This window comes from Rhinoraja longicauda, chromosome 10 (assembly GCF_053455715.1).
Source record: "Rhinoraja longicauda isolate Sanriku21f chromosome 10, sRhiLon1.1, whole genome shotgun sequence".
Lineage (NCBI taxonomy): Eukaryota > Metazoa > Chordata > Chondrichthyes > Rajiformes > Arhynchobatidae > Rhinoraja > Rhinoraja longicauda.
Window position 1 is genome coordinate 54,467,029 of NC_135962.1, and position 17,686 is coordinate 54,484,714.

The following is a 17,686-nucleotide window of genomic DNA, read 5'->3' on the forward strand; positions in this document are numbered from 1 at the left end:
GCCTGAAGAAGGGTCTCGACACAAAACGTCACCCATTCCTTCTCTCCTGAGATGCTGCCTGTCCCGCTGAGTTACTCCAGCATTTTGTGTCTATCTTCGATTTAAACCAGCATCTGCAGTTCCTTCGTATACATAGGAGCAGAATTAGGCCAATCGGTCCATCGAGTCTACTCCACCATTCAATCATGGGTGAATTCATTGCCACAGAAGGCTGTGGAGGCCAAGTCAATGGATATTTTTACGGCAGAGAGAGAGAGATAGATTCTTGATTAGTACGGGTGTAAGGGGTTATGGGGAGAAGGCAGGAGAATGGGTTTAGGAGGGAGAGATAGATCAGCCGTGATTGAATGATGGAGTAGACATGATGAGCCAAATGTCCTAATTCTGCTCCTATCACATGAACTTATTGACCTCTCTCTGTTCTCATTCATCCCCTTCGAGTTACATCTGTTCCACAGAATCGCTTATATATTCTTGTGACAGAGACAATGCCTTTCAAAAGTCATTTTTGGCAGAAGTATGCCATTCGGCCCATCGAGTCTACTCCACCATTCATACATGGCTGATCTATCTTTCCCTTTCAACCCTATTGGAAAGTAGGTGCAGGAGTAGGCCATTTGGCCCTTTGAGCCAGCACCGCCATTCAATTTCCATCATGGCTGATCATCCAGAATCCGTACCCTGTTACTACTTTTTCCCCATATCCCTTGTTTCCGTCAGCCCTAAGAGCTAAATCCAACTGTCTCTTGAATACATCCAGTGAATTGGCCTCCACTGCCTTCTGTGGCAGAGAATTCCACAGATTCACAACTCTCTGGGTGAAAAAGTTTTTTTCCTCGTCTCAGTCCTAAATGGCCTACCCCTTATTCTTAAACTGTGACCCCTGGATCTGGACTAATGAATGGCATACTAATCGAGAAGATTCTGATTGCCTTCTCCCCTTAACCTTTGACGCCTGTACTAATCAAGAACCTATCTATCTCTGCCTTAAAAATATCAATTGACTTGGCCTCCACACCAGTCTGTGGCAATGAATTCCACAGATTCACCACCCTTGAGCTAAAGAAGTTCCTCCTCCTCCTCCTCCTCACCATTTTGTGGTACGTTCTTTTATTCTGAGGCTGTCCACTTGTGTGAAGTGTAAACCTTTCCATGGTACCAAGGCTGTATGGCCACACTACACTAAGGTAAATTGATGCCTGACATTTGATGAGAGAATTTTGCGTAACTATGAACATGAATGCATGCCCTTGGTTAATTATTGTATTGGACTAATGTATTAAGATTGGCATTATTTGTGGTAGGTGGACCTAATTGTACCGGAAGAAAAAAACCTGCAGATGTCTTAAATCCGAAATAAAAATATTCGGCAGGGCATATTAGCATCTGTGAAGGGAGATTTAATATTTCAAGTTAATGCTCTTTCATCGGAATCGTGAAGAGTTAGAAAACGGGTATCTTTTAATGTTGCAGAGAAGTGCAGAAAACAGGATTTCTGTGTCAAGGTGGAGACTGAGAGACTGCACGGCAAGTGGTGGCAGTGCAGGTTGAGAGAGGGTGGTGAACGCCTGTTAGTCACAGCTGCTCTGTGCAGCAGGGATAAAAATAGATGTGGATGTAAGAAAGTGGGAGGTGGTGGAGCTGGGAGACATAAAAATTGCAGTCGCTGAAGATCTGAAGTAAAAGTCGGTGCTGGAGATAGCGAGCAGGTCAGGCAGCATCTGTGGGGAGAGAGAAAATTGGGGTCCCAATACAGGTGGTTGGCCTTCCATCGTGTTCCAAACTCGAGGGGCTAGTTGTATGAAATTTGTATATTTCCACTTTCATTAGAACTGCTTGATAGTGATGAAAGATTTTATTTAAGCATTTTTCTTTTTTCTTTTTTAATTAGATTTTATTTAAACATTTTTGCCCATTGGGTCATAGAAGTTGTGAAAACGCACACCTCCAGATTGAGGGACAGTTGCTTCCCAGCTGTTATCAGGCAACTGAACCACCCTACCACTAACTAGAGAGCAGTCCTAAATCACTATCTTCCTCATTGGATACCCTTGGATTATCTGTGATCGGACTTTACAGGCTTTATTTTGCACTAAACGTAATCATGTATGTGCCTTTCTGCTAACTGGTCAGCACGCAACAAAAAGTCTTTCACTGTACATGTGATAATAAACTAAGCTCAAATTCCGATGCTGCCTGATTTGCTGAGTATTTTTGCCCTGCTTTGTTTTATTTTCATTAATTGCAGTGCTTTGTGCCTCATTTCCAGCATGTTCACCTTTTATTCCCCATTCAACCCCGTCTGTTTGCATCCGTTCCACACAATCGCTCGTATTAACTTTTATATTCTTAAGTCAGAGGCGATGCCTTTCTAAAGTCGTAGGAGCAGAACTAGGCCATTCAGCCCATCAAGTCTACTCTGCTATTCAATCACGGCTGATCTATCTTTCCCTCTCAACCTCATTCTCCTGCTCTCTCTTCCCGTAACCTTTGACACCGTTACTATTCAAACACAAGTCAATCTCCGCGTTAAAAATATCCTAAGACTTGACCTCCACCGCTGTCCGTGACAATGAATTCCAAAGATTCACCGCCCTCAGGCTAAAGAAATTCCTCCTCATCCCCTTTCTAAAGGTGCATCCTTTTATTTTGAGCATCTTTATCTCCACCAACTTCATGGGCAGTGCATTCTGAACTCCAACCGCCCTCTGGGGTGATATGTTCTTCCTCAAAGTTTTGTACTCTCCCACTAGGGACCCTTCAGCCTTTTCTGTCCCAAGGAAAACAAGACACAAAAAGCAGAAGTAACTCAGCGTGGCAGGCAGCATCTCTGGCGAGAAGGAATGGGCGACGTTTCGGGTCGAGACCCTTCTTCAGACTGGTGTCAGGTGGGCGGGACAAAGGAAGGATATAGGTGGAGACAGGAAGATAGAGGGAGAACTGGGAAGGGAGAGGGGGAGAGAGGGACAGAGGAACTATCTAAAGTTGGAGGTCAATGTTCATACCGCTGGGCTGCAAGCTGCCCAAACGAAATATGAGGTGCTGTTCCTCCAATTTCCGGTGGGCCTCACTATGGCACTGGAGGAGGCCCATGACAGAAAGGTCAGACTGGGAGTGGGAGGGGGAGTTGAAGGCTCAGCCACTGGGAGATCAGGTTGGTTAAGGCGGACTGAGCGAAGGTGTTTAGCGAAACGATCGCCGAGCCTGCGTTTGGTTTCGCCGATGTAAATAAGTTGGCATCTAGAGCAGCGGATACAATTGATGAGGTTGGAGGAGGTGCAGGTGAACCTCTGTCTCACCTGGAAAGACTGTTTGGGTCCATGGATGGAGTTGAGGGGGGAGGTAAAGGGGACAGGTGTTGCATCTCCTGCGGTTGCAGGGGAAAGTGCCCGGGGATGGGGTGGTTTTGGTAGGAAGGGACGAGTGGACCAGGGAGTTACGGAGGGAATGGTCTCTGCGGAACGCAGAAAGGGGAGGGGATGGGAAGATGTGGCCAGTAGTGGGGTTATTTGGACATGGGTGATGTTGTGAGATGGGGCATGGTCAGCTAAGGAGCAGCAGAGCGAGAACTTGGTCAAAATCATCTTGCAGTTTGCAGTGGGGAAAAAGGCATCTAATTCTGACCATTTAAAATGTGGAGAATGAATACCAAGACTATGGTAAGGACGTGAAACAAATTTATAATAAGGCCTTAAGATATTAGGAGCAGAACTAGGCCATGTGGCCCATCGAGTGCCATTCTCTCCATTGATCTGCCATTCAGGCAGAGAAGGATAGATTCTTGATTGGTACAGGAGTCGGGGGTTATGGGGAAAATGCAGGAGAATGGGGTTAGGAGGGAGAGATTGATCAGCCCTGATTGAATGGTGGAGTAGACTTGATGGGCCGAATGGCCTATTTCTGTTCAAATTACTTGCAGAGCAATTATTCAATCATGCCTGATCAAATGGCTCTCAAGGCTAATATGGTCCTCGGGTGACAAGAAATTAAAGCCATTAGAATAGAGATCTTTAAAAAAAAAAAAGTTTGGAGCTTTGATTTGAATTGATTGGGATGATAGTGGGGAGATGAACTAATCGGTCATTGAGTGTACATTTAGATAATTCAGTGGATAGAGTGGTTGGGGTTGTAGGGAAACACTGGGTTGTTAAGGTATGGATGTAAACTCTTTGAGAACTCTTGGGCGGCAATAGAGTTGCTGCCTTACAGCGCCAGAGACCCGGGTTCGATCCTGACTACGGGTGTTGTTTGTACGTTCTCCCTGTGACTGCATGGGTTTTGTTCGTGTGCTCCGGTTTCCTCCCACACTCTAAAGACGTACAGGTTTGCAGATTAATTGGCTTTGGGAAAAAATGTAATTGTCTCTGTTGTGTGGGATTGTGTAAGTGTACCGGGTGATCGCTGGTCGGTGCGGAATCGGTGGGCCGAAGGACCTGTTTCTGCACTGTGTGGTTCTCACCCCTCAATGGATGCTTTCTGACCTGCTGAGTATTTGCAACATTTTCCTGTTATTACTTCTTGAAGTGTTTGTGCCCTTGTTATCCTGTACCAGCTCGCGACATATGGTGTTCCAACAAAACAGAACTCTTCTTTCACAGTATGAATATAATTTGGGTGGGAGAGCAGGGGATTAAAAAATATATATAGTCCAGTGAATGAGAACCATTTAATGTTGGCATTTCAGTGAATTTTAGTTGCCTTTGCGAATTGTGGCTTTTAGATCTAGTATTATTGGATTTTGTTCTTGTGCATCCCTAAAAAGCAACACATTTTCCAAACTATCTGGAAGTTCGTAGGTTATAGGAGCAGAATTAGGCCATTCTCCCCATCAGGTTTACTCGGCCATTCAATTATCATCGATCTATCCCTCCCTCAACTGTATTCTGCCTTCTCCCCATAACCCCTGACACCAGTTTTAATCACGAATCTGTCAATCTCTGCCTTAAAAATATCCATTGACAGCCTCTGTGGCAATGAGTTCCACAGATTCACCACCCTCTAACTAAAGAAATTCCTCCTCATCTCCTTTCCCAAGGTACGTCCTTTTGTTCTGAGGCTGTGCCCTCTGGTCCTAGATTCTCCCACTAGTGGAAACATGCTCTCTGCATCCACTCTATCCAGGCCTTTCACTATTAAGTACATTTCAATGAGGTCTCCCCCTAACCCTTCTAAATTTCAGCGAGTACAGACTCAGTACGGTCAAACGCTGCCCGTATATGTTAGCCCAATCATCCCTGGGATCATTCTCGTAAAGCTCCTCTCCTCCCTCCAACGGCAGTGCATCTTTCCTCAGATATGGGGCCTAAACGGGTGGCGCAATGGTAGAGTTACTGCCTTACAGTGAATGCAGCGCCGGAGACCCGGGTTCAATCCCGACTACGGGTGCTATCTGTACGGAGTTTGTACGTTCTCCCCGTGACCTGCGTGGGTTTTTCCCCGAGATCTTCGGTTTCCTCCCACACTCTGAAGACGTGTAGTTTTGTAGTTTAATTGGCTTGGTGTACGTGTGAATTGTGCCCAGTGTGTGTGGGATGGTGTTAGTGTGCAGGGATCGCTGGTCGGCGCAGACTCAGTGGGCCGAAGGGCATGTTTCAATAGACAATAAACAATAGGTGCAGGAGTAGGCCATTCAGCCCTTCGAGCCAGCACCGCCATTCAATGCGATCATGGCTGATCACTCTCAATCAGTACCCCGTTCCTGCCTTCTCCCCATACCCCCTCACTCCGCTATCCTTAAGAGCTCTATCCAGCTCTCTCTTGAAAGCATCCAACGAACTGGCCTCCACTGCCTTCTGAGGCAGAGAATTCCACACCTTCACCACTCTCTGACTGAAAAAGTTTCCGCGCTGTATCTCTAAACTAAACCGTTCACAATACTCCAGATTACATCTGGCCAGTGCCTTATAAAGCCTCGGCATTTACATCCTGGTTTTTATTTCTAAGTTTCTCAGATCCAGGTGGAGTTTGCATTGCGTGGGGGAGTGAGTCAGTGGCTCTGTGATCCAGTCTTAGCGTTTTGCTTTTCAACCAACATGGCCCAGCCCTTCGAGTGCAAGTGATTCATCGAGATTTTGTTTAGTTTTCTCCACGCTCCATTGTTTTTTGTGGCTCTCAGGTTGTGTATCAGTTGTGGCATTGTATCACTGCTACCTCAGTGTCAGATGGTCAGAATCATAGAGTCATAGCATGGAAACAGGCCCTTCAGCCTAACTTGCTCACACTGAGCAATATTCTTGATTAGGGCGGGTGTCAGGGGTTATGGGGAGAAGGCAGGAGAATGGAGTTGAGCGGGAAAGATAAATCAACCGTGATTGAATGGCGGAGTAGACTTGATGGGCCGAATGGCCTAATTCTGCTCCAACAACTTATGAACTCTTGAACATGTCCCATCTCCACAAGTCCCACATGCCTGCATTTGGCCGATATCCCTCTAAACCTGTCCTATCCATGTACCTGTCTAATTGCTTCTTAAATGTTGAGATAGTCCCTGCCTCAACTACCTCCTCCGGCAGCTCGTTCCAAACACCCACTGCCCTCTGCGTGATAAAGTTACCCCTCGGATTCTTGTGTTACAGTCCCATTCTAGGTACAGGAGCACATAACACAGGATTGTATGACTGCTGCATCTGTGTCAGAAGGTCATAGTCATACAGTATGGAAACGGGCCCTTCGGCCCAACTTGCCCATGCCGGCCAACATGTCAACATCTACACTGGTCCCACCTGCCTGTGTTGGGACCATAGCCCTCTAAGCCTGTCCTATCCAAACACCTGTCTAATTGCTTCTTAAATGTTGTGATTGTCCCTGCCCCAACTACCTCCACCGGCAGCTCGTTCCAAACACCCACCGCCCTCTGTGTGATAAAGTTACCCCTCGGATTCATGTGTTCAAGCCCCACTCGAGATGCAGGAACACATAACATAGGGTGGTACGCAGTGTGTACCAGTGCACGATGGTTGAAGAATGGGTCCTGCTCTCTCGAGTGGACACTGTAATTTAAGGAGACGTGGGCAAGATTTCTTCAGGGTCCTGAATATTTAATGCTTGCCTATCATCACCTAAAAGAGGCATTGAGGTCATTATAGCATCTCTACTTTAGAGATACAGCGCTGAAACTGTCCGAGTCCACGCCGACCAGAGCTCTTAAAGCTAGATAGAGCTAGCTAGATAGAGCTCTTAAGTATAGTGGAGTCAGGGGGTATGGGGAGAAAGCAGGAACGGGGTACTGATTGAGAATGATCAGCCATGATCACATTGAATGGTGGTGCTGGCTCGAAGGGTCGAATGTCCTACTCCTGCACCTATTGTCTATTGACCAACGATCACCCCGTACACGAGCACTATCCTACACACTAGGGACGATTTACAATTTTTATTGAAAGTAATTAACCTACAAACCTGTACGCCTTTGACATGTGGTTGGAAACCAGAGTAAACCCACAAAGTCACAAGGAGAATGTACAAACTCCATAAAAACAGCACCGGTTGTCGGGATCGAACCAGGGTCCCTGGCGCTATGGTGCAGCAACTCTACCGCTGCGCTTCCCGTGCCTGCGTGGGGTCTTGCTGTTTGTCCCTGTTTCCGAGCACGCTGAGGGCAAGCAGCATCTCATGTGCTCCTGGCTTCAGCAGATGAGCTTCCTAACAGAAGTCCCTGGACATTGAGCTTGGTTGTTTGTGTCCTCTTGAGCCCCAAGTGGAAGCCTGGCGCACAGAATTTATTTGGAGCGTAGGGTGATGCAGTGGCATGCTGTCGTCTTTCAGCTCCGGTCACCCAGGTTCAATCCTGGCTACTGGCGTGTGTGTGTGGTCTAACTGTGTGTTGAATGTTTCAATGGTGCTTTATTATCACATGTGTGAAGTGCAGTGAGAGAATCCATCCTGTTTTAGGTTTTCCATCCTGATTTTAAAAATACTTGGACCATCTCCGACATCTCCCTACCGTTTCTGGATCTCACCATCTCCATTACAGGAGACAGACTAGTCTCTCACTGCTCCCCCTGTGTGGAGTGCAAACACGCAGTGAAATTATTTTCTTACAAACAGTCCAGTAAAGTATCACCATTCCAATCCTCCAATTAGCAGTTGTACAGAAATAGTCTACTGAGCTTGCATGCAATAGTCGCCATGTTTGGCGCCATTTTCCAAGTCCTGTCCACGCTCCAGTTGTTGAGAGTGGTGTGCACGTTCTTCCTTGTGTCCTCGTAGGTTTGGCCTGGGTGCTCTGGTTTCTTCCCGGCCCCATAGGTGTGCAGTTTGGTAGGTTAGGTTAATTGTCTTTCATTAGTATGGTAGATCAGGTAGATGCACCGAATCTCTTGCCCAGAATAGGGGAATCGAGGACCAGAGGACATGGGTTCAAGGTGAAGGGGAAAAGATTTAATAGGAATCTGAGGGGTAACTTTTTGTGACTTTTTCCACACAAAGGGTGGTGGGTGTATGGAACAAGCTGCCAGAGGAGGTAGTTGTGGCTGGGACTATCCTAGCATTTAAGAAACATACAGAATAAGTGCAGGAGGAGGCCATTTGGCCCTTCAAGCCAGCACCGCCACTCATTGTGATCATGGCTGATCATCCACACTCAGTAAAATGATCAGCCATGATCATCTTAGACAGTTGGACAGGTACATGGATAGGACAGGTTTGGAGGGATATGGACCAAGCGCAGGCAGGTAGGACTAGTGTAGTTGGGACATGTTGGCTGGTGTGGGCAAGTTGGGCCGAAGGGCCTGTTTCCACGCTGTATCACTCTATGATTCTAAATCTACTGTCAGTTGGTGGAATTTTAGTTTAGAGATTAGAGATACAACACAAAACCGGGCCCTTCGGCCCACCGATTCTGCACCGACCAGTGATTCCCATACATTAATTCGACACTATTTGATTATTGATTAGCATGCATGTGAGACTAGGATAATGGAAACTAAGTGGGGGGGGATAGGAGTGAGGGGTTTGCTGTGAGAGCTTGCATTGACTTGATGGGTCGAATGGTGTTCTTCCATGTCACAGAGAAATCTCCGTGAGGAACTCGGGGGCATCTCAATGGCGCAGCTAATGGAGTTGCAGCCTCTCGGCCGTAGGCCCAGGTTAGATCCTGACCTTGGGCGTTGTCCGCGTGGAGTTTGTACATATTTTCCCTGTGACTGCGTGCAGTTTCCTCCCACATTGGAAAAGATGTTGGTGTTTGCAGGTGAATTGGCCTCCGTAAAATCGCTGCTGGTCTGTAAGGGGCGGATGAGTGAGTAGGATAACAGAACTAGTGTGAATGGCTGTTGTGGATTCAGTGGGCCAAAGGGCCTGTTTCCATGCTACATCTCTGAAATAAACCAAGGCAATGCAGTGCATGTTTATAAATTACACACCCAGGTAAAACGTGGTGTTTTAATGTCAAAGTAACATACAGCTATGGTTTCCTCCCCCTCACACCCCCCTCAACCTCTCCCCTGCTTCCAATTCAACCTCTTACTACCACTCCCGAGAGGCATACCTGAAGCATTGAGAAAGAGTTGCAGTTTATAAAAAGCGCTCTTCCCAACCTCCCTTAGAGTTCTTGTAACCAGCGAATCACTTTTGAATTGGAGTCACTTGTGGTTTAGAACACGTTGGGTGTTGGTGGAGGAAGGAACAAAGACTGGTGGAGGAGAGAAACGGGGAGATGGTACTTGTTATCTAATCTGCAGGAAGGAACTGCAGATGCTGCTTTACACCAAAGACAGACACAAAATGGTGGAGTAACTCAGCTGGAAGACAGGCAGGCTCTCTGGACAGAAGGAACGGGTGATGTTTTGGGTCAAAGCCCTTTTTCGGACTAAGAGTGGAATGAGTTTTCTAATCTGTTTGCCTCTCCTCTTGCAGGACCCCATGCCAACAATTATGACTACCGACCACCCCGCGCGTCAGCTTTTGGATTTCAACCAGAAGCTCGACATCAACCTGTTGGACAACGTAGTAAATTGTTTGTATCATGGGGAAGGCCCCCAGGTAAGGCTAACCATTGGGTGACACCACTGCTTCTCGACAACCTGTTTCTCTTCAAAAACGTGCCGCGGTCAGATGTGATTTTTTAGCCTTGGGTTTGAACCATCTTGTCATCTTCTGCACCTCTGTAATGAGAGAGCCTGTTGTGCGAATAGTCTGCAGTTAACAAATAGTCACCCGTGCTTTGCTTGGTAACATGGGTAGGTGGAAAAGAGCCCCTGATATTGGTAGCCTAACAGTACACATGGGAGCGCTATTAGGTCATTAGTGATAGGAGCAGAATTAGGCCATTCGGCCCATCAAGTCTACTCCGCCATTCAATCATGGCTGATCTATCTCTCCCTCCTAATTCCATTCTCCTGCCTTCTCCCCATAACCCCCTGGCAACCGTTATTTTATCGTTCTTTTGCCGGTAACCAGAAAGTTGTGACTGCAACTGTGTCGCAAGGAACTGCAGATGCTGGTTTACACCGAAGTCAGACACAAAGTGCTGGAGTAGCTCAGCGGGTCAGGCTGCATCTCTGGAGAGAGGGAATCGGTGACATTTCGGGTCGGGACCCTTCTTCAGGCTAAGTTGTAACTGCAGTTGAGACGGTGAAGAGATTTGCAGATTGGGAAGTTATGGCCCTTGAGGAAATGTTGAGAAAGTTGATGTGATGTTTGGAGAGTCAACTTAATTGTGTAGCGTAAAACAAAATTGTGGGAGAACCTATTGAACACAGCAGAGGCAGCAAATATAAGAGGATAGAAACAAAATGCTGGAGTAACAGCACTCATGCAGGATGTCTGGATGATATCTACAGTGTAGAATAGCATCTGCAGATCCTTCCTACACAAAAATAAGAGGAATCAAGTTGTAGTAAATGATGAAAGGAGAAGATGGGAAGATGGGATGGTAGGGGTCTTGAACTCATTGTCCCGAAGGGCAGGAGAGGCAGAAATCCTCATTGCATTTAGAAATGTTAAGGAATTGATAACGTTCGGCACAGTAGGCTGTTCTGGGAGGTTAGATTGTATGGAATCCAGGGAGAGGTAGCTAGGTGGATAAATAATTGGCTTGATGGTGTAAATCAGAGGGTGATGGTGGAAGTTTGTTTCTCAGACTGGAGGCCCATGACTAGTGGTGTGCTTCAAGGATTGGTGCTGAACCCGTTTGCTGTTAGTCATTTATGTCAACCATTTGGATGAATGGATAAGTTTATTGGCCAAGTATGTGCATATACTAGGAATGTGCCTTGGTGCTCCGCTCACAAATGACAACACAAACATACCGTTAACGATTAAGAATACAGCATAACCACATCAAAACAATAAGGATACAACATTACGGTCTAAACATGTGGGTGAAAATAAACCAGAGCAAAAAAGAGACTACAGATTGCACAAGGCACAGCTGTGTAGGAAGGAACTGCAGATGCTGGTTTAAATCGAAGGGCAGCATCTCCGGCGAGAAGGAATGAGTGACGTTTCAGATCGATACTCTTCAGACGGTTAGTAGGCTTGCAGATGTGGTTTCCTAGAAAGTAAAGAGGGTTATCAAGAATCATAGCGGGGTCTCCAACTGTTGGGTAAGTTGGTCGAGGAATGGCTAGTTAAGCTTAATTCAATGTGCCAGGTGTTGCATTTTGAGAAGTGAAACCAGTGTGGAACCTTCACAGTGAGAGATGGGGCCCTGGGAAGTGCTGTAGAACAGCAGGCCCTGGGAGGACATTGAACAAGATGTGTAGCGGTGAACTGCAGATGCTGGTTTATACTGAAGATGGACACAATGTGCAGGAGTTTCTCAGCGGGTCAGGCAGCTTCTCTGGCGAAAGAGGATGGATGACATTTTGGATTATCTAAATATCTAAATATTTAAATGATCTAAATATCAGATCCTGACATCAGTCTGAAGAAGGGTCTCGACCCGAAACGTCATCCATTCCTTCTCTCCTGAGATGCTGCCTAACCTGCTGAGTTACTCCAGCATTTTGTGAATAAATACCTTCGATTTGTACCAGCATCTGCAGTTATTTTCTCATAAATATCAGATCGGTCGATTGATCTATCTATGATAGACTGTCTATCTTAACACGGCATGACAGGTGAACAGGGTGGTGAAGAAGGCTTTGAGCATGCTGGCCTCCTTCAGTCATGTGATTGGCTTTCGACGGCGGGCTGAACGGTCTCCATATGTCAGCTGAAAAGGATAAAGGAAAGATGACGAATAAACAAAGGAACTAATATTTGGTGTATCCATTTCTTTCCCCAGCAACGGATGGCACAAGAGATATTAACTCATCTGAAGGAGCATCCTGATGCTTGGACCAGGGTAGACACCATACTAGAGTTTTCTCAGAACATGAACACAAAGGTAAGCAAAATATCAACAATGGGATATCGAGTGAGTGGGCAGATAGATGCATGGCAGATGCAATATAATGTACATCGGTTGACTGAGTGGGCAGATGCAGTATGACAATGTAGATAAATGTGAGGTTATCCACTTTGGCGGCAAAAATAAGGAGGCCGAATATTAGACAATAGACAATAGGTGCAGGAGTAGGCCATTCGGCCCTTCGAGCCAGCACCGCCATTCAATGTGATCATCCTTTTATCAAGAGGGTGGAAAAACAGCATGGGTTAAAATTGAAATGGATAAAATACAAGAGTCTTGTCCAGAAGAATTTATATATAAATGGGAAGCGAAGATATTAGTTAAGGATAAAGAGTCACCCTTGCTAAAACATTTAATTAATACATGGTTGAAAACAGTTAAAGTTAAGGATAAAAGATTTTTTTTAACAGCTAAAACTCCATTAGTAAAAAATGGATTATTGCCGTTTGCTTGGAATAATCAAATACTACAACTCTGGGAACAGAAGGGTATTAAAAATATAGGAGATTGCTATGAAGGGAATATCTTTTTGACATTTTCTCAATTGAGAAATAAATATCAAATTCCAGGGAATAGTATTTTCTTCTATTATCAATTACAATCTTTTTTAAGGGAAAAGTTAGGAAATTCAATGTCTCTATTTCAGATTAAAGGAATCGAATCCTTGATTCAGGGTAAGGGAATTAAAAAATTTATATCATCAATGTATAAACTACTACAGATAGCTAGTCCAAAGATAGGAATTAATAAAGCAAGACAAAGATGGGAAACAGATCTTAATATTATTATTGATGAACCAAGTTGGGAAAGACTGTGTCTAGATATTATGAAAAATACTATTAATGTGAGATACAGCTTAGTAGAGTATAATTTTTTGCAGCAACTATATTTAACCCCGGAAAAATTAAATAAATTTAAACTAAATTCAACTGAAAGGTGTTTTAGATGCAACCAAGAAGTGGGCACTTTTATACACTCTACATGGGCATGTCAGAAGGTAACTCCTTTTTGGCAAGACCTAAAAAAGTTTTTAGAGCAATTGATGAATAAGATTATACCAACGGATCCAAGGTTGTTTTTGCTAGGAGATACAAAAGGAATAACACCAAAGCTAAGTCTCGATAAACATCAGGAAAGATTTCTCAAAATATCATTAGCAGTAGCCAAAAAATGTGTTGCGGTTACATGGAAAGAACAAAATGAAATAAGATTCGAAAGATGGCATGCAGAAATGCGGAGTTGTATCCCATTAGAAAAAGCAACGTATAATCTGAGAAATGGATACGACTTCTTTTTGAAGGTGTGGAACCCATTCATGGCAAAGTTAGGATTAAGAATAGGAAGTACTTAAATTCAGGATTGCCTTGTTACCTAGCAAGAATTTTTAAATAAATTACTCGGAAGTGACCCCCTCGGGACTCCAGGTTTTTTTCTTTCTTTCTTTCTTCTACTTTTTCTTTTTCTTTCTTTTCAACTGAGGGGTGGGGGGGCGGGGGGGGGTGGGGGGAGGGGAGAAAATACAGAACAATACGTGTATAATCGAAGTTATAGGTTAGTGACTATTGTTTACTATTGTTTTCTATGAAATCTATTGTAGCGTGTTGATAAAGGCAAGGAGCCAGGTATTTTGGGAAGGTATATTTATTGGTTCGTGGGTCTCAGACGGGTCTAGTCTGCCGGAATGGCTTGGCGCCCAAACCTTGTCCTTTTATCCCTGAGTCCAGGACCGCCTCCCGGGACTGGTCCATTCCCGTGCCGAGGGGTCGGTAGTAGTATGGCCCGACCCTTGGGAGCCGCCACAGTACCCCCCCCCAGATCCGGAGGCACGAAACGCACTGGTGGTCGCACAACCCGACCGGACCGCGTACGGTAATCGGTTGACAGAGGGGCCGGCGGAGGCACAGTTGGAGAGACAGGCGGTGGGACCCGCAAAGGGGGGCGACCTCGTGGCCGAGGCTGGGCCACCCGTACCGGTTGGTCGATGTCTAAGTGGGCCGGCTTCAGGCGGTCAATTGACACGGCCTCCGGCCGGCCCCCCATGTCCAAAACAAAGGTTGTCTGCCCGTGCTCCAGCACCCGGTACGGGCCTTCATACGGCCTCTGGAGTGGCGCCTGGTGGGCGTCACGGCGCAGGAACACAAAGGCGCAGTCCTGGAGGGCCGATGGCACGTAAGGGCGGAATGTCCCATGGCGGGACGTCGGCACGGGTGCGAGCTTGCCAACTCGCTCTCGGAGGCGATGTAGGGTGGATGAGGGCGGTTCCTCTCGCCCCGGCAACGAGGGCACGAACTCCCCGGGCACCGTGAGCGGAGACCCGTAGACGAGCTCCGCTGAGGATGAAGCCAGGTCTTCCTTGGGGGCAGTCCGGATGCCCAGCAAAACCCATGGTAGCTCGTCCATCCAGTCGGGGCCGGCGAGTCGCGCCTTCAGCGCTGCCTTCAGCTGCCGGTGGAACCTCTCCACCAAGCCGTTTGCCTGCGGGTGATAGGCCGTGGTGTGGTGCAGCCGCACGCCCAACAGGTGGGCCATGGCCGACCACAGCTCGGAGGTGAACTGTGGCCCCCGGTCCGATGAGATGACCACCGGCACACCAAAGCGAGCAATCCAGTGCGCGGCCAACGCACGAGCGCATGTGGCTGTAGATGTATCAGCCAGTGGTATGGCCTCCGGCCACCGCGTGAAGCGGTCCACCACCGTGAAGAGGTGGGTGATGCCCCGGGACGGCGGGAGCGGGCCCACAATGTCCACGTGCAGGTGGTCGAAACGGCGGCAGGGTAGACCGATCCCTTGGAGTGGCGCCCGGACGTGGCGTTGAATTTTCGACGTCTGGCACGGAATGCAGGTGCGGGCCCATTGGCCAACCTGCTTGCGCAGACCATGCCACATGAACCGCGCAGCTACCAAGGAGATCGTTGCCCGGATGGATGGGTGAGCCAGCCCGTGGACCACGTCGAACACCCTCCTGCGCCACGCGGCCGGGACGATGGGGCGCGGCTGACCTGCCGACACATCGCACAGTATCGTCGTCGCTCCGGGGCCGAGGGGAACATCCTCAAGGCGGAGGCCAGAGATGGCAGTCCGGTAGGCGGGCATCTCCCCGTCCGTTAGTTGGGCCTCCGCCAGGGCAGAATAATCAATGCCGGGTGCCACTTCTAACACGGCATTGATGGCGGGGCGAGACAATGCGTCGGCCACCCGGTTTTCCTTCCCCTCGATAAAGCGGATGGAGGTGGTAAATTCGGATATGTAGGCCAACTGGCGCTGCTGTCGGGCGGACCATGGGTCGGAGACCTTTGCCAGTGCGAAAGTGAGCGGCTTGTGGTCCGTGTAAGCGGTGAACGGGCGGCCCTCCAGAAAATAGCGGAAGTGACGAACGGCCAGGTACAGGGCGAGGAGCTCGCGGTCGAAAGCGCTGTACTTCTTCTGGGCGTTGTCGAGGTGCCGGCTGAAGAAGGCCAGGGGGCGCCAACCCCCGTCCGTGAGTTGCTCCAGTACGCCATCACGTCGGGGTCACCAATGTAGCGTGTTGATAAAGGCAAGGAGCCAGGTATTTTGGGAAGGTATATTTATTGGTTCGTGGGTCTCAGACGGGTCTAGTCTGCCGGAATGGCTTGGCGCCCAAACCTTGTCCTTTTATCCCTGAGTCCAGGACCGCCTCCCGGGACTGGTCCATTCCCGTGCCGAGGGGTCGGTAGTAGTATGGCCCGACCCTTGGGAGCCGCCACACTATAATGTATAACGTATGGGTTCTGTTAAAAATTAAATAAAATATTTTAAAAAAACAAAAAAAACAATGGGATATCGAGTGAGTGGGCAGATAGATGCATGGCAGATGCAATATAATGTACATCGGTTGACTGAGTGGGCAGATGCAGTATGACAATGTAGATAAATGTGAGGTTATCCACTTTGGCGGCAAAAATAAGGAGGCCGAATATTAGACAATAGACAATAGGTGCAGGAGTAGGCCATTCGGCCCTTCGAGCCAGCACCGCCATTCAATGTGATCATGGCTGATCATTCTCAATCAGTACCCCGTTCCTGCTTTCTCCCCATACCCCCTGACTCCGCTATCCTTAAGAGCTCTATCTAGCTCTCTCTTGAATGTATTCAGAGAATTGGCCTCCACCGCCCTCTGAGGCAGAGAATTCCACAGATTCACAACTCTCTGACTAAAAAAGTTTTTCCTCATCTCAGTTCTAAATGGCCTACCCCTTATTCTTAAACTGTGGCCCCTGGTTCTGGACTCCCCCAACATTGGGAACATGTTTCCTGCCTCTAACGTGTCCAACCTCTTAATAATCTTATACGTTTCGATAAGATCCCCTCTCATCCTTCTAAATTCCAGTGTATACAAACCTAGTCGCTCCAGTCTTTCAACATATGACAGTCCCGCCATTCCGGGAATTAACCTAGTAAACCTGCGCTGCACGCCCTCAATGGTGTTGGATTAGGTAAAGGGGAAGTGCAACGAGACCCTGGTGTCCTTGTACACCAGTCACTGAAAGTAATTGTGCAGGTACGGCAGGCAGTGAAGAAAGCTAATGGCATGTTGGCCTTCATGACGAGAGGATTCGAGTACAGGAGCAAAGAAGTCCTCCTGCAGTTGTATAGGGCCTTGGTGAGACCACATCTGGAGTATTGTGCGCAGTTTTGGTCTCCTAATTTGAGGAAGGACGTCCTTGCTATTGAGGCAGTGCTGTGTAGGTTCACGAGGTTAATCCCTGGGACTGTCATATGAGGAAAATTTGGAAAGACTAGGCTTGTATTCACTGGAGTTTAGAAGGATGTGAGAGGATCTTACAGAGACATATAAAATCATAAAAGGACTAAACAAGCTAGATGCAGGAAAAATGTTCCCAATGTTGGGGGAGTGCAGAACCAGGGGACACAGTCTAAGAATAAAGGAGAGGCCATTTAAAATTGAGGCGAGAAGAAACTTTTTCACCCAGAGAGTTGAATTTATGGAATTCTCTGCCACAGAAGGCAGTGGAGGCCAATTCACTGGATGAATTTAAAAGAGAGTTAGAGCTTTAGGGGCTAGTGGTGTACCTTGACTTTCAGAAAGCCTTCGACAAGGTTCCACATAGGAGATTAGTGGGCAAAATTAGAGCACATGGTATTGGAGGTAGGGTACTGACATGGATAGAAAATTGGTTGACAGACAGAAAGCAAAGAGTGGGGATAAATGGGTCCCTTTCAGAATGGCAGGCAGTAACTAGTGGGGTACCGCAAGGCTCGGTGCTGGGACCGCAGCTATTTACAATATACATTAATGACTTGGATGAAGGGATTAAAAGTACCATTAGCAAATTTGCAGATGATACAAAG

At 47.2% G+C, this 17,686-nt stretch overlaps 1 protein-coding gene across 1 annotated transcript in view; it reads left to right on the forward strand.

The window, feature by feature from the left end:
• Positions 1-9,860: 9,860 nt before the first annotated feature.
• LOC144597467 (exportin-1-like) overlaps positions 9,861-17,686 on the forward strand; it is a 61,707-nt gene continuing 53,881 nt past the window's right edge. The window contains exons 1-2 of the mRNA XM_078406897.1: positions 9,861-9,981; positions 12,230-12,331. Coding sequence (XP_078263023.1) covers positions 9,862-9,981; positions 12,230-12,331 — 222 coding nt within the window. The 5' untranslated portion in view covers position 9,861. The remainder of the gene's footprint in view (positions 9,982-12,229; positions 12,332-17,686) is intronic.